Source organism: Vulpes vulpes, chromosome 12, assembly GCF_048418805.1.
Source record: "Vulpes vulpes isolate BD-2025 chromosome 12, VulVul3, whole genome shotgun sequence".
In the NCBI taxonomy this organism is placed as follows: Eukaryota; Metazoa; Chordata; class Mammalia; order Carnivora; family Canidae; genus Vulpes; species Vulpes vulpes.
This window is the reverse complement of record NC_132791.1, coordinates 23,390,874-23,414,373: the sequence shown is the minus strand read 5'-3', so window position 1 is coordinate 23,414,373 and position 23,500 is coordinate 23,390,874. Positions and strand designations below refer to the sequence as shown.

At 51.3% G+C, this 23,500-nt stretch overlaps 1 protein-coding gene across 6 annotated transcripts in view; it reads left to right on the top strand.

The window, feature by feature from the left end:
- DNAI1 (dynein axonemal intermediate chain 1) overlaps positions 1-23,500 on the top strand; it is a 115,317-nt gene that overhangs the window by 35,840 nt on the left and 55,977 nt on the right. For all 6 annotated transcript variants that reach the window (XM_072728067.1, XM_072728064.1, XM_072728068.1 and 3 more), the window contains 9 exons: positions 877-994; positions 1,253-1,296; positions 10,556-10,803; positions 16,205-16,294; positions 16,425-16,512; positions 17,132-17,211; positions 18,422-18,570; positions 18,679-18,778; positions 20,976-21,161. In XM_072728067.1, the coding sequence (XP_072584168.1) occupies positions 877-994; positions 1,253-1,296; positions 10,556-10,803; positions 16,205-16,294; positions 16,425-16,512; positions 17,132-17,211; positions 18,422-18,570; positions 18,679-18,778; positions 20,976-21,161 (1,103 nt within the window). The remainder of the gene's footprint in view (positions 1-876; positions 995-1,252; positions 1,297-10,555; positions 10,804-16,204; positions 16,295-16,424; positions 16,513-17,131; positions 17,212-18,421; positions 18,571-18,678; positions 18,779-20,975; positions 21,162-23,500) is intronic.

Sequence of the window (23,500 nt, the reverse complement as noted above, 5' to 3'; positions counted from 1 at the left end):
TCACAGAGGATCTGCATTGAGTGGGAGTCTGCCAGGAAGATGGAAGAGCGGGACATTTTAGACACTATTTGATATAGAGGTTACATGAACACTTAGCTGGAAATGCCATGGAAGTCATGGCTTGGAGTCTTGGTTTGACCAGGAAGCCCTGTACAAAGGGAGTCATGGAGGGATTTTCAGTGGGGTGGAGGAGGTAGTGTGGTGAGGCGATTTATTTGTTTTCACTCAGGTAGCTCTGGGGAGCACAGACTGGAGGAGGAGTTATCGGAGGTGGGGAGACCAATTAGGAGGAGGATGTAATAACCCAGGAGATGGTTCTTGGGCATTCACTATGGGTTTGGGGGAAAAAATGAATGGATTAAAGAAGTAGAAGGAAAATATGAGAGATGACAGAAAGAGATTAGTCAAGGATTATCCAGGTTTCCGGTTTAGCTAAGTGGTAAGATGGATGGTGCTTCTACCTAAGTCAGAGGAAGCAGGAGGCAGAGATGATTTAGGGTAGGAGATGAACTTGAGTTCAGAGAACCCAGTTCAGGGATCCACGCAGCTTTCTTCACCATAGTGGAGCATAAGCAGCGGATGTAAAGATGGACAAACCTGGGATTTTATCTAGGAGGGCATGGCTACTTTATTGTAATTTGCCTCCAATAGCAGTGATGACAGTAACAATGACACATATACAAAGCTTACTGTGTGCCAGGTATTTTTCTAAGTATAATTAATCCTCACAACAGTCCTTCGAGATAGGTACTATTACTATTCCCACTTTGAAACACAGAGCCTGTTTTGGCCAAGGAGGTACAGAGAGAAAGTGGCAGACATGGGTTTGCCATAAAATGGCAGTCCCAGGGCTGATTCAGTGTGGGTGCATTTAAGATTTCAAGTACTACGAGGATGCTGCTGATGAGTACCGAGACCAGGAGGGTACACTGCTGCCGCTCTGGAAGTTCCAAAACGACAAAGCCAAGCGCCTGGCTGTCACCGCCCTCTGCTGGTAAGTATAGACATTGCCGCAAACCCAGAGCCCCTGAGCGCCTGAGCAGGGCGCTTGTACTGTGCTTAACCAACCACCTTGAGGATGATATGTAGCTTTAGAGGAAAAAATGGACCTGGGATGCTTATGGGATTGTGGGATCAGCCCAGGTCTCTAAAGCCAACAGTAGATGTCTGCAGTGTAGTTAGGCATCAGTGTTGTGTCCATGGGAAAGCCATGTTCATTTCCTGGGCCAATGGGCTAATATTTATTTTGCAGGAATCCAAAGTACAATGATCTATTTGCAGTGGGACATGGCTCCTGTAAGTAATCTGGCATTTTTTCATTTGCTCACTCAACCAGCAAACACTTTAGTACCTATTCAGTGCAGAGCTCTTTGTGAGGTGTGAAAGATGACTAAGATGTAGTCACTGCCTTCAAGGAGCTCACAGTCTAATGGGAAAGACCGACAATCCAACCAGCAGTTAGAGCTGGGTGAAGGACTATGCCAAAGTGAGCGCTGAAGGTGTTATTGTGGTGAAGAAAGAGGGGAGAGCACTTTTGGCAGAAAAAAATAGCATATGCAAAGGTCCAGAGGCACAAGAGATATGGGAGGAAATGAAACTATTGAAGGAGCCAGGGTTGGCCCCCAAAGGGCTTGATAAGCCATTCCAAGAAGCTTGGAAATTCTCCTGAGGGCAGTCTTAATGACATTCTTCTGAGGGGAAGTCACTGAAGGAACCTGAGAAGGGCAGGGACAGAATCAGAACAGGGGGGTATTGCAGGCATGAGGCTGGGGGCTGGGAAACCACTTAGGAGACTGGTGAGGCTCCTCAGAAAGAGATGGCAGGACCTGGACCACAGCTGTGGAGTGGGAATGGGGAAGTGGGTTTGGGAAGCATGAGAAGTTAGGCTAGACCAGACCTGGGGAGAGAGTGGATGGTGAAGCTGAGAGAGAACTTTCCTGACCTGGCTTTGGAGCAGGCAGGAGTGAGGCAAGGTGCTTCGTGTTCTTCCAGGTCCCTGGAAGACTGTTTATTGTCCAGGCTGTTGCTGCCCCTGCTGGCCCGCCTGTCTCTCCACAGCAGGAGGCAGCAGTGTGGGAACTGTGTAGTAGGTTGCTTTCCCTTCATCTTCCATGTTCCCAGCAGAAGCCCCTGCCACCGTGCTGGGCTGGACATTCCTCCTTCCTAACGGGAGAGGGCCCCACACTTCATGTTAGCTGCAGCTCTCCAGGCTAACAGCATGTTCTCTGGCTGGGAGGATCAGCATCTATGAACAGAAAACCCTTCCATTCTCCAAGCTTCTGCTGCCTGGCAGACGTGCAAGCTCCTGGTCCCTACCCCTCAGACTGCCTGTGCACCCAGCCCTTTCTTTGACCAGGGTTGAGGAGTGGGAGGGAGGGCAAGGAGGAGTTGGTGTTTATTATTCCTCTCAGGGAGGAGACCTTGGAGCTGCTCCCAGTCTCGTGGTCTGGGCTGCCTTTGAGGATGCCCTAAATGCCCGCTTTGTGTCCCCACTCCTGAGGGTGGGCTGCTGCCAAGCTGGAAGCACCCTCCCCCTCTGGCAGGGAACTAGCACATTCCTCCCCCTCTGCTGCAGCTACTGGGCCTGGAACAGGGCCTGGGGGTTGGGCAGGCCCTCCCAGGAGTGGGTGTGGACCCCCTGTGAGGCTGCTCTCAGCTCAGGCTCTCTGCCCAGGACTGAAGCGAGGGTGGAGGAGGCTCCCTAGCAGGTGGGAGGGAAACCACATCAGTTCTTGCCCCATCCTCCTCCCACCCAGTGCCAGAAGCAGGGGCAGCTGGTTGGGGTCATGCAGAGGCTATCCATAGGGGCAGCTTTAGTCAGTAGTGGTGGAGAAGTAAGGAATAGATGACCCTAAGCCTGACAGGCCCAGCAGCCTCCTTTAGGCAAGCATACACCCAGGAAGGGCCTCTTTGTCCCTTGCTGGTCATATCCACATGCCTGGGTAGTACCAGTCAGTTGTAGAACTTCTGACTAGAGGGTTACTTTCCAGTGGTGTGAACTGAGGACAGAAGCTGCTCTGAGCCTTGGTTTCCTTGTTGGTGACATGAAGAGGCGACACTTGCCAGAATTCCATCCAGGGTTGTTGCTAGACTCACTTGAAAGAAAAGCAAATGGGCCCTATGAACTATAGGAACCACTGACATGTAAAGGACAGTAATTGCTGATTTGTCTGCCATTCTGTCCCCTGGCTTTCCCGCAGGACTCTTAGGGGACCTAAGCAGAGAGAGAGGGCCGTAGGGATGGAGGAGAATCAGATAAGTCCCCTACCTACTCTAGAGAGCAGGCCCCAGAAGCAGCAGTGGTGGTATTTGCTGTTACTGCCACTAGCAAAGGAGTTATCGACCAGCTAGAGCCTTGCAGATCTCAGCACCACTCTGCAGAGGCCCAAGCAGAACCAGGCTTACCTGGGACTCGGAAGGGCTCCTGCATTCACTTTTGAGATCACCTCTGGGAGTCCTGTGCTCTAGAGTGCCCAGAGCCCCCCCCCCCCGCCACCGCCCAGAAAAAAAGAGCAAAGCTGAGGCAGGCAAAGAGCACCCTCGTCACTGGATGAGGTCATTGTGAGGAGCAGCTGGCTCAACAGCATCCATCACACTGTCTTTGGAAACTCCCAGATGCCAGCCTCCTGTCATCAGACTTTGCCTCATACAGACAAACACTGGAGGGAGAATGTGGGTTTACTGTTGGATTTGACCCTGATAAACTCAGCTCGGGCCTCCTTTTGCCTGATATTTATTCTATAACGCAGCTAAGAAGGACTTTGGCAGGCGTAGGCACATGCCTAAGAAGGACTGTGGCCATTCTATTTGGGCACAGAGCAGAGTGGCTGGAGCCAGGCCAGGCCAGGAGCAAGAGGTAGGGAAAAGGGAGTCCAGGCACTTGCCTGCAATACTACAGAAGCATTTGCACTTGCCTTCACTGTGTGGCTCTTGGGGATGAGGTGGTGGGCATGTCAAGCTACATGTAAAGCAGAGACTGGGGTGCCCCCTAGGGCCAGGCTCCTGTGTCTCAGCAAAGTAGAGATGCTGTGAGCAGGTGAAAGCAGATGGAGGAACACTGCCAGAGGGCAAGGGAAAGTAGTCTAGGAAGGGGTGGCCCATGGGGCAAAGCTGGAATGCAATTATATCAGCCTGCTACACTGAAGGGATCCTTTCCAGCCCATTAGCCAGTTGATAGCAGGGAAATGGGAACTCCTCATGGCCCGTTGGGCAGGGATGGTGGAGGAGATCCTGGACACTCTGTGTGGTCCTGACTAGCTTACAAGAGATGAGGGGGAAGCTTCACAGTGGGCCACCCCTAAGAAAGACAGAGGAGCCAGCTGCCCTTCAGCCCAGCCTCCCTCTGAGGGCAGCCCTCAAGAGGAGCCAAAGTCAGGCCCTGAGTCCCAGCACTGAACCCTTTCCCACTCTGTCCGATCACATCCTGGCCGATCTCTGAGCCTGCCAAGGCCAGAGATACACTTGTAGGGATTTAAATCTTTCCTGATCATTTATTTGTCAGCTTCACTAATTAAGCAGTGTTAATTTCATTTACTGAAAATGGAAATTCATCCACCTCATTTCTCCCCGTTCATCCTCCACACACAAAATCCATCACTCCTCAGCTGCAGGCTGCGTAAAATTTACAGGACTAATTATGTTGTCAGGTCTCTTTGTAAATACAGTCCATAAAGGCCACTGTGCTTGCCGGGTTGTAGTGCAAGGGCATTCCCGTTGTTAGTTTAATTACTGGTTAGTTATTTAGGTTCTCAAATGTTTGCCTCATTTTCCCTAAATCAAATTAAATGTCCCGCTTGATGTATTCTGTCTCCAAGGCCTTGCTCTTATTTCCTACACTGTTTAAATATGATTTCTAATTGGAGGAAAGTGCTCAGAAAAGCCCAGCTGCCTGGGAGGCAGAACCCAGCCTGGCACTACGGCCTCTGGGTCTCTGGGCCGTGCCAGAGGTTTGGAACCCTCTAGCACTGATGTCCTGTCTTAGTGCAGCCTTGGGCTAGTCCCTGCTTTTGTGAAAAAGACTGTGAAAATCCTAACTAAAAGGGCATTTCTGCTCCTGGAGTCCAAGGTGGCAAGGCTGGGTGTGGGAAGCTGAAGAAAGATTTCATTATTGTCACTAGAAGAGCTGGGGATCATTGCATACATCACCCAGACTTCTAAGGACACTCTTTCTAAACCATACCAGGAAAAGGTATCATCTATGGGGCTTCTCTCTCTGATTCCTCAAAATAGAGTTTGGGTCAAACTTCCCTGAATGCCTACTACATTTGTTTCCTATTGCTACTGTAACAAATTGCTATGAACATATGGCTTAAAACAACATCAGTCTATTATTTTACATTTCTGGGGGTCAGAAGCCTAAGTGGGTTTCACTGGGCAAAAATCAGTTGTCAGCAGGGCTTTTGGCTTCATCCTTTCATTCCTAGAGGCTCTAGGGGGACATCCATGTCCTTGCCTTTTCCAGCTTCTAGAGGCTGCCCATAGTCCATGGCTTATGGCCCCCTTCCAGCCAGCAAGTGCATTATTCTGACATCTGCTTCTATTCTTAACCTCCTTTTCTGAGTCTCCTGCCTCCCTCTTTCCCTTATAAGACCCCCTGTGATTACATTGAGTCCACTCAGATAATCCAGGATAATCTCCCCATCTCAAGGTCTTTAACTTAATCAGACCTGCAAAATCCCTTTTGCCAGCTAAGTAACATAGTTATGGGTTCTAGGGATTAGGACATGGACATCTGAGGGGTTGTTATTCCGCCTACCACAGCCCCCTTCCAAATGCCTCTTGCATGTCTTAATAAGGGAGTCTTTAAATGGCTGCTGGCTTGGAGTCAGCCCTGGGCTGGACTCTTTTGGAAAGCCACAGTAAGAAAGGAGGAGGTGTGCTGTCTGAGGCTGGCTTGGCAACCTGTCTGCAGCTTGGCATCCAATTCCCTCTGACCACTGACCTGGCTTTAACCTGGTACCCTAACATGCCCTTTGTCTACCTTGCCTTCCCTGAATCCTGAGCAAGAGCCCAGGCTTCCCCTCTGTTCTGATAGCCAGAACTCTCCAGAATGGCCCCTGTGATCTAGAGTTATTACTTGCAAGGCAGGGGTAGAGCTCTGGGACTGAGACCCCCACTGGTGGTTGCCAGTTCAAGAAGACACCCATCCATCCACGCTCCTCACTGGGCCCTACTCTGCTAGGGCCCCACCACAGGGAGCTGAGGGAGTGAGGGCTTTGGTCTATGGTGGCATTAAGCCCTCCTTCCCTGACACCATGGTTTTCTGAGAGCTGCCAGATCAGGTTCTACTAGGGGGTTGATTCTCCTTCCCCGGATCTTGTGGATCATGGAAGGTCAGAGTCAGCAGGCTTTAGAGGTGATCTAGCCGAGGCAAAGGGTAGCAGGAGGCCACCCTCCCAATGGAGAGAGTAAACCTGCTGGGCTAAGCCGTGCTCACTCCATCCTTTGACGGAGCCTTTGCAGCAGGCTACAGAAAGACCTACTCATGACCACCTATAATAACAACGTACAGGTAGAGAAGAGTGGAGGGGCCCCACACACAGAAGAGAGGCTGAATGATCTGGAAGCCTTCCTGGAGAAGGGCAAGAGCATAAAGAGGAGCTAATGCCAAGCCAGCAGCCCTCTCCCTCTGTCTCAGAGTCACAGACCAGATGGTTCCTTTCTCTTTCCCTTCCCCTCCCTCTTTTCTTCTCTTTCCCTCTGTCCCTTTCTCTTTCCTTTCCTCTGTTTCTCCTCTCTTCTACCTAGCCACATTTACTTACTGAAATCATGTAGCCCAGAGGAACCAGGAATTCCTCACTGGCCCCAGACTTCAGAGTCTCTGCCTCTTTATACAGTGGAGTGTGGGGTTGGGGGCTCCCATCTATGTCATTGGACCCTCCAGTCCTACTTTGAGAAACCAGGGAATTTGTGATATTCAGAACAAGATACCCCCGGGGCTCAGGGCCCAGGGCTTTGTAAGCCTAGAGCCTGATGAGATTCTAGTTAGTCTCCACTGGGAACCGAGGCACTATAGATACCCCTTGATGCCAGCGTTATACTGGGACTCCTAGTGGGTGACATTGTGATGGGAATGTTGGAGAGCCGAGCAATGATGTACTAGGCTGCTGGTGACCTGGTTGGTGATATCATACTGGGAATGTTAGAGAGCTGGGAAATGATCACTAGACAAGGCACTAAGGACTGCTGGTTATCTGAGCAGTGATATCATATGGGATCCCTGGTGGCCTGAGTGAAGATGTAATTTTAGGACTTCTGGAAAAGATGATGATACTGTTGGAGGTCTGGGCTGTGATGTCACCCGGGTATACTCAGAAAATGGAATAGTGAGGTCTCCCAGGGGCCACCAGAGTCAGGGATGAGAACATCATAGAATAAGATGGGGTGGAAAGGAAGCACCAGTTAAATGAGAGCTTTCTGTGTTCTCCCATTGTGGTTTGGAAGACAGAACCCTGAACTGGAATTCAGGAAACATATAGTCTAGGCTTGATTAAAAACTGTGATCTTGGGGCACCTGACTAGCTCGGTCAGTGGAACACGAGACTTTTGATCTCAGGGTTGTGAGTTCAAGCCCCATGTTGGGTGTAGAGCTTACTTTAAAAAGAACAAAAAGAAATCATGATCTTTATATCAGGAGGACTCATTTGGTTGCAAGTAAGAGAGACCACCAAGGGCAAGAGGCTTATTGTCAGGATGTATGTGGCCTGAGAACTAAGATAGGACCTAAGGTCTTCATGTGATTGAATGCTCTCTGTGTCCCCATCTCTTGAAATCCATGCTTCTCTCTGCCAGAAGCTTCCCCTTATCATGTGTGAGTGCCCTGTTCTTTACACATTCTCTAGTCCAGATTCTGAAGAGATTGGACTGGCTTTGCCAGTTACCACCACACCATTAGGTCTAGTGTCCCCTTCCTTTCTCCATCTCCACATAAAGACCAGATCAGTGCAGTGTAATTTCAGCTATAAACAAGATATTGTGTGACGCAAACACCATGTGAGGGATCTGATGCAGCCAGGCAAGCCATTTCTTCCTTCTGGCCTCAGTTTACCCCTCTATATAAATCAGGAGCCAAAGTCCAGCCTCTAGTCTCAATGGTTCTAGAGCAGATCAGAGATATCCTCACTACAGAGCTATTAAGCCAGGCTAGGGTTTCTTACCCTCCCCCCCTTTTCTTATTTCACTAGTCATGAAGACTGTACACACGCAGGGGGTCATTGCTGTCCCTTGAGGGTCAAGGTCCTGCCTGTGCCATAGTAGGAGCAAGTGTGAGGGTCATACCCACCTTTGCCCCTTGATGAGATAAGGAGAGAGTCTGAGTCCTCAGCCTGAGCATCAATCACTCTCTACTCATTCACTTACTTGTTTGCTCACCATCTGGGTGCCTACCCACTCATCCTATGTCAGTTCCACCCAGCATCAAGGACAGACTGGACATTAAGGGCATCAATAGTTCACCAGTGTCCTGGTAGTTACCACTCACTACCCATCCAGGTGCTGGTCTCATTCAGCTGCGGGATGGGGCTCTCTCATCACACTGGGGGCTGCTGAGGGCAAGCCTACATCTCCAGTGGAGTGTCTCTGTCCCTCCCAGGGTCCAGCCCACAGGGAGGCCCAGGATTTGTGGGATGAACAAAAGGAACTACAAATGACTGTCACACTGCCTCAGTCCAAGCCCTGCATGATCTGGAGGGAACAGATCACTTCCTTCAGCAGCTGCAAATTTCTCCCAACCAGGGTCAGCCCTCAGGGCCCACCCAGAAGGAGCCCTACAGAGTGAGGGACTGCCAGCTCCCCACTCCACCTGAAGGCCAGTTCCTACTGACTTTGAGATAGTGTCAGGCATAGGGTAACCCCCCTGGTTCTGGGAGATCTGGAAGGCCCCAGTTCCTCCTCTTTTGTGAGAGGTTTCTCCAGAGCAGAGCATTGTCCTTCCTCAACCACTGGGTGCCCTTCCCATGCCTCAAATTGTACCCTGGCATCTTCCACTAAAGGAGCAACCCCCTCCTGGCACATGAAGCCTCCTTTGCAAGTGATCAGGGGGAGGGATTCCCAAAAGGGATCCCAGACCTGGTAAGGATTAGCAAGGGAAGGTGGGCTTCCCCATAGAGAACTGCTCTGGTGAGCACACCAACTTGCCTCAGTTTCTAACTCTACCTACCTAAGGTCAGCCTGGCTCCTGGCCGCACTCACTCCCTAGTACTGGCTCCCAGTAAGCACCACGTGGTGTTTGCAGAGTGTCTGGGGCAGGAATATCTGGCAACTGGCTGTAGCCAAGCTCATCCCCAGAGCCCAGGGAACCCAACCAATACTGTCCCTGAGTCCAGCCCAAGCACTTCTTCCCTTGAGTAAGGGGCAGCATTAGAAGTAAGACAGGGGGCACCTGGGTGGTGCAGTCAGTTGAGCATCTGACACTTGGTTTCCACTCAGGCCTGGTCTTAGGGTCATGAGAGCAAGCCCCATGTTGGGCTCTACTCTGAGTACGGACTCTGCTTGGGATTCTTCTTCTCCCTCTGCCTCTCCTGCTTATGATCTCTCTCTCTCTCTCTCTCCAAAAATAAGTAAATAAATCTTAAAAAGAAAGAAAGAAAAGAAAAAAGAAAGAATGACTCAGCAAAACTAATCAGGGTGGGGCAGTCTCCCCATTTTTCCCATCCATGGGCTCAAGACCTCAGGACTGGCCATGTTTTCAGGAAGGCCTAGGCCTGCAGTTACCAGGGACAAAAGAAGTAGCCCTGGTAGGGGAGTGAGCCCTTATCTCATCTAGAAGTTTCCCTTAGCTTAGAGTCCCCAAGATGGGGGGCTGCTCTAGACTTCTTCCTTTCCTGAGCTTGGGAAGGGTCCTGAACTGGTGGTGGCAGGAGAGCTGGACTGAGAGTTAGGACTGTATTCTGTTCAGTGACTACATTATGGATGCCACATGAGCAGTGAAAGAAAGAGGGAGGCTCTCGCCTGACATAGGGTAGGTGGGGAGGAAGCCTCTGCTGAGTGGTCCACTGTTAATCACCAAAAGCTGTGCTCAGGCCAGAAGTGTGACACAGTGGCCTGTGGAAGCCTGACTGGCTGGCCTTGGACTTCTCAATTCTGGGAGCATGCCTAGATCTAGAGAGCAGGCTACAGCTGAGGACCCTGGGCCCAGAGGGTATGGGAAGATGTCCATAGATGGCTAGTTTGGAACTCATATAGAGAATTCCACGTTAGTCCAAACCGAACTCCTGCCCCTGGGTTCCTCTTCTGAGGTTCCTGCTTCTTCCCAAGCTCACACACTCTTCACCTAGCAGCTCTTTGAGCCTGCATCCTGCTTTCCTGTACCCCAGGGAGAAAAGGAGAATGATTGCCCATCCCTCAGATAAGCCTGGTCACCTTATCCTCCTGTGAACCCTTAGAAGGGGTAAACCAAGTCTCATGATTCCATTTCTGAGACAGAGAAGATGAAGCCCAGAGAGGAATCCCACCCTCCCTGACAAGCAGAGCAGGCCGGTCTTGTCTACCCAGTGGGGGAGGGGCTAGGGGGGCAGCTGAATCCTCCCATCACAGCCTGGCATTTTCCCTGGGACAGATGACTTCATGAAGCAGAGCCAGGGCCTGCTGCTGCTCTACAGCATGAAGAACCCCAGCTTCCCTGAATATATCTTCAGCAGCGAGAGCGGCATCATGTGTCTCGACATGCACGTGGACCACCCCTACCTGGTGGTGGTGGGCCACTATGATGGTAATGTGGCCATTTACAACCTCAAGAAGCCCCACTCCCAGCCCTCCTTCCGCAGCTCAGCCAAGTCTGGCAAACATTCAGACCCTGTGTGGCAGGTGAGCCTGGAACCCCGGTGGGAGAAGTGGGTATGCAACCTCTGGAGGAGGGACCTTGGGGAGGACAGGCCACAGGCAAGGGGATGGGAATGACAGGTGCTAGCTTAGAGTCCAAGGATCTGGGTGTGCAAAGGGGCAGAGAAGGGCAGAAGGTGATAATCAGGAGGTGAAGGGTCTGCTGCTGCGGAGCTGCTATCAGGAGGGCCCCTTCTGTCTTCTAAGGCTCTCTTAGGTGCAGCAGTGACTCACAGCCCATGGCTGGAAGACTCAAGGCCTGACAGGCCTCTGCTGAGTCTATCAATGGCTCCAATTCCCTGCCTATGGGCTTCCTTGTCTCCCCATGGGGGCTCTCCTCTGCCATTTGGGCTAGATTTGGGACAACTCCCAGACAAAGACAGGTGCTGCCAATTGTCTGCCCTCTGGGTGGAGCTGTAAGGCCTAGTAGGTCTGTCCCTGAGGCCTCTCTGTAGCACCCCTCTTCTCCAGACGGGCATAGGAGGGGAACATTACTCCAACACTGAGCTAGGTTTCACCCTATGTCTCCCATCTTTTTGCACTGGGAGTGGATTTCATGTTTCATCTTCAGGAAGTCTCTTAGCTCTGGCTTTGCAGACCTCCCCTTACCATATTCCAAAAGTCCACCTCCTTCTTTTTTTTAAAAGATTTTGTTTATTTATTCATGAGAAACACAGAGAGAAAGGCAGAGACATAGGCAGAGGGAGAAGCAGGCTCCCTACCAGGAGCCTGATACAAGACTTGATTCCAGGACCCTGGGATCATGACCTGCGTCGAAGACAGATGCTCAACCACTGAGCAACCCAGGTGCCCCAGGCCCCCTCCTTCTGAGGCTGCGAACCATTACCCATGGGCAGGTCTGGGCAAATCTAAGGAGGGATTTCTGCCTTAAGTTTCCCATGGTCTCTGGGCTCATCAGGCAGTGCTGGGACTCTGTCTTCTCATCTTCCTTGGCCCCCTGCCCTGATAGAGTCTCCAGGCAGGCACTGTACTTCTGCCTTTCTGGTCCCTAGCTCCCTGAGTCACGTGGACACCTGCCCTAGGCACTGGCTCTCAGCTCCCAGACCACTCAGCTCCCTGAGCAGAGGAGGGACTGTCCAGGCATAGGGGACCTGATGCCCTGTCCGCTTTATCTTTTTCCCAGAACCAGGGACAGAGAGAGGGAGGTGCCCCCTCCCATGAGAAATCTTCCCCACTGCTTTCCACCAAAGCAGAGGCCAAAGCTCAAGTCTCAAGAGTTCTGTGAAAATCCCACCTTCCAATTCATTGCCTCCAGGCACACAGAGGTCTCTAGACATGAGGAGGATCTCTGCAAAGACTTTAAACACCCAAGAGGAGAAAAGACCTGCTTTGATTAGACTAAGCCAGCACCAGGCCTGCCCCTGCTCCCCCAGCTCAGACAGCCCCGAGCCAAGCACAGAGCATCTGTAACTGGCCTGACCACCCTCCTCAAGCCCAGGAGAGGGCAACAGGCCAAGGCCAACCATCCTGCTACCACTCTGCTGTGTTCTCTGAATCAAATAGCAGGTTGGGAAAAGAAATGGCGCATGCAGAAGATACCCTATGGCTTTCATTGGGCAGGTGCCAGAGAGACTGGAACCCACCCAGACAGGGATGGCCTTCTGTCCCCCCTCACTACCACCACCACCACCACCACCCTGCTGGGAAAACAGGCTAGTGCCTTTGCAAAACCAAAAACTCAAGAGTTCTTGGCTGGACTGGTTTGTGACATGGGAGGGGCTGCCTGGCACTCACTCCCTCATTGGTTTCCTGCCTTCCTGTTCCCTCATTGCCTCTCATTCCCTCCCCCTTTCCTCATTCATCTCTCTATTCAGCGACTCCTCTGTTTACTCCTCTGGGAGCTGAGGGTGCTTACGGGCTTGGTCCCTGGGGTTCCTAGTAGGGAGATAAGCACAGCCAGGGGTTGAGCAGGACAGGGCAAAATGCTAATTGTGAATGGGCTCCTGGGGGGACTGAGGAGGGACATATAGATTGTCCAGGATAGGGAGAAGGGGCAAGAGGACCAGGTCTTCCCAGAGGAAGCAACACCTGAGCTGAATGGTAAGGGATGAGAAAGTATTAGTTAATGACAACTAAATGTAATATGAGATCCTAGAACACAACAAAAATGGGTATTAGGAGGAAACTAAGAAATTCAAATGAAGTCTAGATTTTAGTTAAAAAAGAAAAAAAAGTATGAGTCAGATGAGGAAGGGTACAAAGGGGTTACGTGTGCAGTGACACAGAGACATCAGGCGGAGTGGGGGCCGGGAACGACACATTTGGAGCACATGTGAGAGGCAGGGAAGGTGGCAAAGGGCCTGAGGGAAGCACAGGCACCAGGTGTGAGTGTGCTTCTCTAGTGAGGAAGAGTCAGTGGCTTCAAATGAAGTGCTTGTACAGAAACCCAGTATCTTAGAGGTGGGAATGGGGCAGCTTTGGTGAGTCAGGTTCCTGCTTACTTGAGGGTCCCCTGTCATCACTGCCCTGTCCTTGAAGGTACTTTCATGAGGTTGCTCAGAGCTCCCTCCAGCATGGTTTGAAAATGGCTGCCCAACCATCAGAGAGTCTGGGACAGAGAAGTAACAGTAATGTTCATGTCTTGGAGATGTCCTCTCACTGCAGTGTGAGAGACTTTGCAGCCCAAGCTACAGCAGGGACAGTGGAGATAGAAATAAGAAGGTAGGGTGAGCTCTGGTGATGCAGGAAAATCAATAGAAGGAAATTAGATGGATGTGAGAAAGGGAAAGAATTGGTGCTACTACCTGGGACACCACCCAGGAGAGCACCCACAGAGGTAGAAATGACAGAGGAGGAGCAGGCTTGGACAGAAGTTAATACAAGAAGCTAGAAGAACACCTAAAATTAATCTAACACCATACTTTAATTTTTTTTTTTTATGATAGTCACAGAGAGAGAGAGAGAGAGAGAGAGAGAGAGGCAGAGACACAGGCAGAGGGAGAAGCAGGCTCCATGCACCGGGAGCCCAATGTGGGACTCGATCCTGGGTCTCCAGGATCGCGCCCTGGGCCAAAGGCAGGTGCCAAACCACTGTGCTACCCAGGGATCCCCTTTAATTTTACTTAAATAACTTAAAAAAAAAAAAAGAAGCCAGAGGAGATGTCCTACAGGCAGTGGGCTGTGTAAGCCTACAGCTTGGAGGAAAGCTAGGCTGGTAAATGGCATGTCAGAAACACTAGAGTCTAGGTCCTTCTTAAAGGGACTGTGTCTTTGGGTGCCTGGCTGTCTCAGTTAAGCATCTGCCTTCAGCTCAGGTCATGATTTGGGGTTCCTGGGATTGAACCCCACATAGTGCTCCCTACTCAGCAGGGTGTCTGCTTCTCCCTCTCCCCCTGCCTCTCCCCCTGCTTGTGCTCTCTCTCTCTCTCTCTCTCTCAAATGAATAAATAAAAAATCTTTAAAAAAGTGGGGGGGGACTGTATCTTGGGGGAGAGCAGAGAGGTTATTTTGGATCTCAAATGCCAGGCTGAGGCAGAAGGACTTTGTTCTGTTGGCAGCAGGGAGCCATGAAAGGTTTTGGAGTCAGGGAGAGAACTGTCTGTTCAAAGGGGACTAGGTTCCAAGCCCACAGCACAGGCTACTGCCCAAGGAAGCCCCTCTAGGTAGCCCAGCCCTATTCAAGCCCCTCTCTGAAGCCTCAACCAGCAATATTCTGTGGGTGTGAGTGTGTTCTCTGCAATACTGGGGAAGGGAGCAGGGAAGGATAGATGAGCAGAGACAAGGGGCAAGCAGGTCTGCCCTAATCAGATACTGCCGAAGAGAAGGAATCAATCAGCTAAGCAGGCTCCTTCTGCTGCTTACCGCATAAGTCCTGGGCCTTCATTCATTCCCTGAACCCCACTTACCACCTGCCCACCCCCTTTATTCCTATCCTTCGGCCTCCACCCCAGGAGCACACGTGTGACTTGTATACACACGTACATGCTCGCTCGCAAATACATACAGCAACCCCCATTGGGCATCAGGCTGCTAAGTGGGGTGTGAACTACAATTTCCATGCATGTGGCGGCTGCTCATTAAACACTTCCCTTTGCAGCTCCCCAGCGCCTCTTACAGCCTGGCCTTTGACACTCCCTGTCCCCTCCCCCCTTTAAAGAGACTATCTTTACACAGAAGGAGAAGAGGTCCCAGTGTAAGGGCCAGCTCTGACTTATACCTCAGAGGCTCTGTAGTGTTCTAGGCCCCCCCAGTGAAAAAAAGAGCCAGCTGCCTAGACAGGCCCAGGCAGCACTGGCCAGCCCTTCTGCAGCTCTGATCAGCCAAGCCTGGGGGTTGGCCAGGGACAGACGATCCCCTCTCCCTCCCAGCCACACCCCTCAACAGCCATGGTGACAGCTCTGGTCACAGGCAGCAGCAGCGTGTTCTGTCCTCCCTCACCAGGCCTCTGTGCCAGGGGGAAGGGACAGGGTCCTAGCATGGGAGGTCTGAAGGGAGCTGAAGAGTGGAAAGCTCTGGGCACCCAGCCCCACCCAGGCTCTCTGGGACAGGGCTTGGCCAGGCCTCCACATCTGGCAACAGAAACTTGAGCCTCAAGCGTGTCATCTTCATAAGACAACAGCTCTGTCTCCAAAACACTTTCCCATATGTTTGTCTCCAGCCCCGAGAAGATGGGTGGGGCACAATTATTAACCCCGAATCGAATCACAGATGGAGAAAGGCAGCTCAAATCTGAGATTTGAGAGCAATATTTTGGGAGCGGGAGCTAATGGTGAAGTAAAGGCGGAAACAGAGGAGAGGCTGCCTAGGGAAAGGCTAGCCTGGAAGAGGAGGGGAGGGGGCCTTCTCCTCCCTACCCTCCAAGCAAGCAAGAAAAAGCCCCCTGCAGAACCCTGGCACCCCAATTCCTAAGATGAGGGTCATAATGAGGATATTTGCTAACATTTTTTGAACCTTTAATAGTTGGGAGTGTTATCAGATCAGGGCCTCATGTTTGTTGTCTCATTCAGCTCTTATAACAAATCTGTGCTATTATGGTTCCTGTTTTATAAATGAGGAAACTGGTCGATGGACCCTGTCCTTTCCAGGCCCTGTCTACATAAGGAGGATGAGTTCAGAGACACCACCCTCCTCCTACAACTGGCTCCGGGAGTCCAACCCAGGGAGGATTTTGGCACCTCCACTGCCACGCCAGTGGGTTAGGGCAGTACCCCAAGTGGCACTGTTAGCTCAGGACCGTCAGGGAGGGAGGGATGAGAGAGACAGAGATGGGTGGAAGGAGAGAGGGAGGGCCAACTGTGGGACTCTGGGAAATGGGCTCCCAGAACTTGCTTCTGAAGCTCACATGGCGGGAGCCCTGCTAGGCTCCCAGCCCCAACTCAACATCCACTTTATAGTGTCCTGCAGCTCACAGATTGGGATGTTTCAGGTCAGGTGGCAGAAGGATGACATGGACAACAACCTCAACTTCTTCTCTGTGTCATCTGACGGCAGGATTGTGTCTTGGACACTCTTGAAGGTGCTCGTTTCCCGGAAAGGGTCATGTGAGGGTGGAGACAGGGAGTGGGGGAAGCTGACCGGCTAAAGCAGCCCTGGACCTCATGGAGGTGGCCCCACCCATGCACCCTCCCCATCCCTTGTTGCCACAGAGTGAGCTGGTTCACACAGATGTCATCAAGCTGAAGGCGGAGGGCAGTACCATGGACGGTCTCGATGGGTTGCAGCTACACACCATGGGTAGGAACCCCAGGTCCCTCACATCCAGGCAGACCACCTCACTCAGGCCCCACGAGGGTCAGGGATGGTGGCCCACCCCTTTTACCAAGCGCTCCCTCCTCTGCTTGTGCTAGACAGAAGCTGGACAGGAGGTAATGGGAAAACCTGGCACTGCCCTCCTGAGCTTGACTGTTTGCAGACCCTCCCTGTTTATGCAGATCCCAGCCACGTTTGCAGACCCCTTTTCCTGTTTATGCAGATCAGGTGCTGTTATGCAGATCCAGTCCTGTTTATGCAGATCAGGCCCCTGTTTACCCAAATCCCATCCCTGTTTACTCAATTCCTACCCTGTTTATGCAGAATAGATCCCTGTTTGCACAGACCATGTCCCTGTTTGCCCTGACCCTGACCCTGTTTAAATCAATCCCTGCCTTGTTTACCCAGGCCCCAGGCCTGTCTGCAGAAGCCCTGGCCGTTAGCAAAGTCCCAACTGCCTGGGACAAGCAGCAGGCCAACGGCCGGTTTCTGTTCGCCTGCCTGGCCCCAGCCCCGGCTAGAGCTCAGGCTGTCACAGGGGCCTGCTGGGAGCCTCCCCTCGCCTCCAGAACTGGGCTAAAGCTGCTCTACCTTTTCTCCCAAGGCTGTGGCACCGCCTTTGACTTCCACAAAGAGATCGACTATATGTTCCTAGTGGGCACAGAAGAGGGAAAAATCTACAAGGTGAGGTAGCGCTGCCCTATGCCAGCTTCTTAGACCCGAGAACCATGGGAGTTTATCCTTCTCAACAGACCTGATTCTGACAGATCTTAGGGTTCTAGAAAGCTTCTTGGGAGAAAAGAAAGTATTTTTGACTTGCTTGGGTGGCAGGAAGAGGGGATGATTGCAGAAAAGGGCATAAAAATCTAGAGGTTGACTTTAGTCCAGTCTGGCACCTTTCCCTCAGCCTGCCCTCCCTCCCTTCCTAGAAGTAGAGGAAATAGAAGTGGGAGTGGAGGTTGGGGGGAGTTGGGAACATTCTGAGAAGACTTCCTGGAGGAGATCTGAACTTGAGCTGAGCTTTAAAGGCTGGGTAACAAGAAAATTTTTCTCCGGATCTTGGGTGTGTTCCAGCTAGTAGGATGGAACTTCATGGCCAATTTCTGCAAGGTCCCAGTGTTAGTAGGTGAACATCCTTCTGAACCTCCATCCATCCAGAAATAGCTCTGCTGCATGCTTTTCTTAGGCTCAAAAGACTCAGAATGTTAATTACAGGCAGCCTCCCAGGAGGCCCTGAGGCCCGCCAGAGCTGGTCTGAATGCAAAAGAGGTCCCCACCCCCCTCGACAAGGTCCTAAAGGCAGCGTGGGAGAGGCAGGAGGGAGGAGACTAGTCAGTCACACAGTCTCTTGGAGGGAGAGGGAGGGGCATGCTGGTCTGGGCCAGAAACCCATGGGAAATCATGAGATTGGGACTTGCTCCTGGCTCTGTGCCTGCTCTTACCTGGGCAACAGGTATAGTGGGATGTTTCTCACTATTGCAAGGATTCTATCTGTGGGCTGTGAGTGGACCCAGGGCTCTGTCTGTCTGCCCATAGGCTTTGGCCTGGACACAAGCTAGGCCACACCTTTCCCAGGGCCCCCAGACCTGTTCTGCCTTGACTCCGGGAGAGAAGGCTTTTTCAATTTGGCCTGGAATTCTCTGGGCAGACTACACACTCTCTCACCCTCCAGGGAAACTTCCAACCCATTCAGTCCCTCCTTCGTCTCTGCTTGTGTTGAGGGCACCAAGGAGAGAAGCCAGCAGCCTGGCCCCAGCTCAGCTGTGTCAATGACGTAGGGACAGGAGAGGAGTCTTAGGTTCTGACTCTCCAGGGCCCCCAAGGAAGTGGTGGCTGCTGACCTCTCTCTTGTTCCTGATCCCTGATCCCCCCACCACCCTCACTCTTGCCCCAGTGCTCTAAATCCTACTCCAGCAAATTCCTCGACACCTATGATGCCCACAACATGGCGGTGGATGCTGTGTCCTGGAGCCCATACCACACCAAGGTCTTCATGTCCTGCAGCTCCGACTGGACAGTGAAGATCTGGGACCACACCATCAAGTGAGAGAGACGTGCCCTCCCTCAGGCGCCACCCTGGGCTGGGGCCTGTGGGGCTCCAGAACTGTGAGCCCTCTGTGTGGTGAACTTTCCATCCCCCTACCACTGCAGGACCCCAATGTTCATCTATGATCTAAATTCAGCTGTGGGTGATGTGGCCTGGGCACCATACTCTTCTACCGTGTTTGCGGCAGTCACCACCAATGGGAAGGTGAGTGCCCCCTGCTGACCCCTACTAGAGATGGCATGAGGTATCTTAGGGTCTCCCTCCTAGAGAGCCCATGCAGTGCTCTAATCAGGTAGGGGAAGCTGAGAGCTGAGACCTAAGAACTCGGTATTCTCAAGGGCTAGGCCACCCAGGGCCCTGTCAAAAGAGGAATCATTCATCCCCTGAAGCCTTGAGGAGAGAATGGGGCTGTTCATCATGAAGGACAGAACACACTGGGGGATAAGATGCCAGGAGGAGCAGCCATCTTCCCTGATGGCTCTGGGGACAGAGCTACAGGATGGGAGGGCAAAACTTCCAAGCCAGAGTTTATGTGTGATTGAAATACTGTCTAAAAGGTAGCAAGGTCCTTATCCCTGGGAGTGTGCAAGCTGAGTCTGAGGCAGGAAGATGAGAAGGAAGATTGGAAGATGTCTGTGCAACACTGAGATTGGGTAAAAGCTCAGAGACAGACATTTTTTGAGGAAATTCTTGGACACAAATCCATTTTTCCTTATGGACTTTGGTAAAACCTGAGAGGCACCCACTCAAGGAAAGACTATAGTTTAAGGCATCACCCTAACATCAGTCACCTTTTTGCCAAACAGATGTTTACTAAGGGCCAACAAGGGTGCCCAGCAGTAGACCAGGGCCTGGCGATTCAGGTCCCTGCAGAGCTCACGTTCTTGTGAAGGAAAAGGGACACAAAGCAACAACAAAATTAGAGTTAAGTACTAGGCAGAGATGAACAGAGGAGTATGTATGTACACAGAGTTCATAGCATTCATAATAACCAAAAAGTGGAACGACCCAAATGTCCATTGACGGATGAATAGATAAACAAAGTATGGTATATCTAAAAGGATTATTAATCAGCAAAAACAAGGAATGAAGTATTGGATACATGCTACAACATGGGTGAACTTGAAAACATGCTAGCGTAAGAAGTCAGTCACAAAAGACCACACATTGTAGGATCCCATTTTTATATGTTGAGAATAGACAAAACTATGGAGACAGAGGGTAGATTTGTGGTTGCCTAGGGGTGTGGGTGTGGGAGGACATAGGAAGTGACTGTTAATGGTACAAGGGTTCTTTTGGGATGAGAAAAATGCTCTAAAATCGGTTGTGGTGATGGTTGCATAACTGTGAATGTACCCGAAACCAAGAATTGTATACTTTAAGTGGTAAATGTTTTTGTATGTGAATTATATCTCAATAAAGCTATTATGTTTTATAAAAAAGAGAGAAAGGGAGTGATGTAAAAGAAAAAGACCAGGTGGTCTCTTAGCATGGTCAAAGAAAGCTTCTCCAAGAGGTGACATTCAAGCTGAGAGCTGAATGACAACAACCAGCTATGTGAAGATGGGGAGAGGCATTCCAGACAGAGGGAATAGCTAGTACAAATGCCCTGAGGTAAAATTAATTTATTAAAAAAAAAAAAACAAAAAACAAATGCCCTGAGGTGAGAATGAGCTTGAAGGGGTTTCAGGGACAGGCAAGCAAGTATGCCTGGGTCTAGGAAGCAAAGGGAAGAAGAGCTCTAGCAGTGGAGAGTAGAGAATTCGGAATAAGGAATCTGGATTTTACGTATACTGCCAACGGAAACTGCTGGAGGATTTTAGATTGTTTAAAGATAAGTCTAGTGGCTGCATGGAGGATGGATCGTAGAGGGGCAAGAGTGGAAGTAGAAAGATCCGTCAGGACATTGCCACCATTGTCCAGGCAAGAGTTACTAATAGTTTGGACTCAGGGAATGGTAAAAATATGATTAACCACTTGTCTGAGCACCTTGCATATGCCTCTTAATGGCAAGTTAGCCCTAGAGCCTCTAGCTCTCGTTTATAAAATGGGGATAATAGCAGAACCTACCTTATAGAGTGTCTGTGAGGATTATTAGGTTATACAACTACATAACATGCTTGCCTAGAGTCTAGTATATAATAAGTGTTCAATAAATGGTAGCTATTATTAATTCTGCATAGACTTAAATTTTCTTCTAAGCTTTTTATGCTCATTCCCTCAACCACAGGAAAAAAAAAAAAAAAAAACCATGATCAGAGACACAAATCCCCTCTCCCACTGCCTCCAGCTCCAGTGTGCTAGGCTTCTGTTGTGTTTCCCCAGAAAGCACTTGTGCTAGTTCTTCTGAGGTGGGGGACAAGCGCTAGCCTTGAGTGTGCTGACACCCATCTCTCCACAGACCCATGTATTTGACTTGTCCATCAACAAGTATGAGGCCATCTGCAGCCAGCCCGTGGTGACCAAAAAGAAGAACAAGATCACCCACGTGCAGTTCAATCCCATCCACCCCATCATCATTGTGGGTGATGACCGTGGGCACGTCATTTGCCTCAAGCTCTCACCCAACTTGCGCAAGATGCCGAAGGTACAAGCTTGGGTAGTTTGGGCTGCTGTAGGAAATAAAGTCTCCAAGATGGTGGGGGTAAAGAGGAAGGGGAAGAGCCCGGGGGTGGTTCCCAGCTTTCTAGCTTAGAAAACCCAGGGTAATGGTGGTGTCATTACCCAAATAAGGAGCACAGGAGAAGCAGGTTTGTGGAGAGATGATGAGATCAGCTTTGCCATGCTGAAGCTAAGTTACCTGTGGAGCTTCTGGGTGGAGACATCCAGTAAGCAGGTGACTCCATGGATCCAAAGCCTGGGGAAGCACATAGACATCATTGGCTTATTTGGTGTAGACCCAGGTTACTCAGAAAGGGGGCTTGGGTGGGCTTACCCAGGGCCTCAGCTCCAGTGGTCCCTAAGCTGGGAGCTGTGGGCCCACACAGGGAAGAATGTGAAAAGAAAAAGAGGATAAGGTCAGCAGCTAGACAGTCCTTCCTGTGAGCTCTGGCTCCTTTCTGGGATTTGTACTGGAGACCCTGTCAGAGTGCAAAGGCCCTGAAAACAGCTATGGAGCTCAGAGCCAGCACCTCAAAGTCTGTATCTCAAGAGTCCTGATTCAGACATAAGAATTCAGGCCTTCGAATCCAGAGCCCAAGAACCCAGAGTCGAGTCCTGCCTATTTGGGTGCTAAGAGAAGATACAGAATTTGCTTTCTGCCTGGTCCTGAGCCAGGATCAGAGCTGGGCCAAGTTGCCCTGATGACTACACCTCTTGGTTGCAATATGAAGCGTTTATTTGCAGTTTGAGGCAAAGGCAGGGCCCTGTCTCTTTCAACTACTGATACCTGCCCTGCTTTGATACCAAAGCAGGGATCCCTACAGCATCCCCCTGGTACCTGCCTAGTCTATTCCCCACCATGACCAGGAGACAAGAGCTGGGAGTTTGGCCGGGCCTGTAATTGTAGCCAGCTGGGGGAGGGGGTTGACTTGGCTATAAATACTCAGAAGGCAGCTAAGCCCCTGCAGCTGTGGCCTATAGGCTATACTGGGGGGTGGGGGGGAGGGGAGGATAGGGTAGGGTGGGGTGGAATGGGGTGGTTGGGCATGGTCTGAAGCTCTTTGTTGAGCCCAGCTAGTTGGCCTCAAGGAGGGGGAAGGAAACAGCACAATTTGTGGAACAGATAAAATCTGCTCTTGATTTAGTGAGGAAAGAGACCTAGGCTTGAGCTGGACAGCCCAGTGGGAGGGATGGTGGCTCCCCTTTGGGGCAAGGGTACAGCCATCACACCTGGAGGGTGGTAGATCTGGGTGGGGGCTTGCCCTGCCCACTCTGACCCAGGAAGGCGAAGATCTCTCACAGTCCCAACTCCTCTCAGACCAAGGGTCAGCCATAGCTAAGACAGCTGGGCTCTGTGTATCTGGAGACCTCTATCTCTGAAGACCTGAGGATGTGGGTACCAGGGGAGCAGAGGACTTGAGTGGGTGACAGCTGGGGGCTAGTGCTTTGGTAGATTGAAGGTTCTCGTGAAATTCTCATCTGATCCTATCAGTAGCCGAGTGATTTGTGCAATAGGAAGTCCTCTGGACATCCCCAATGCCCCTCCTCTACCGGCCGCAATCCCCCTGCCCTTCCCAGGAGGGTTTGGCCACAGAGGCCCAACTTCCTGACCTATAACCTCCCCTAACTGGTGTCAGAAGACAGCTTGTCAAAGGTCAGACTGTCTTTCCCTAACTACACTATAGATGGGAAACTGAGCCCAGAAAGGCAAGAGACTTGCCCAAAGCCATATAGGGAGTTAATGACAAAGCTGGAACTAAAAGCCAGGACCCACAACTCCTGGGGTGAGGCCAAGAAGAAAGCACTAACTTGATTTGGAAGGGAGGGTAGTTAAAGGAAAAGACCTCTTTGTTCTCTGCCTAAAGAATGTAGAGGTGAGTCGGGTAGTGGCAAAGGCACTGGGCCACACGGGGAGGGGGAGACAGATTTGGGAGCAGGTGCAGTGGTCACACCAGGAGGAAATCTGAGCTCCTCATGGTGTCAGCAGCCAGGATGGGGCCAGGAAGGGGCCTGCTGGCCGTGCACTCTCTCACTTCCTCACAGCCCAGGCCAGACCCAAGCTGGGCTCTCAGCAGGCAAGGCTGGAGCAGGTGCCAGTGAGCAGTGGGCACAGGTGGCAGAGAGGGCAGGGGAGGCAGGGGGAGGGGGACTCTGGAGCAGAGGGAAGGCAGGAAATGGCAGCTGCCCCAGCGTAGCCCGTATCCCGCTGCCTGGACAGAAGGGAGGATGGGAGTGGTGCTAGTCTGCCATGGAGCTCTTGGGGCCAGTGAGTGACACATATTGTAGTGTCCCAATTCTCGTTTTCTCAGGGCATTAGAACGCCCT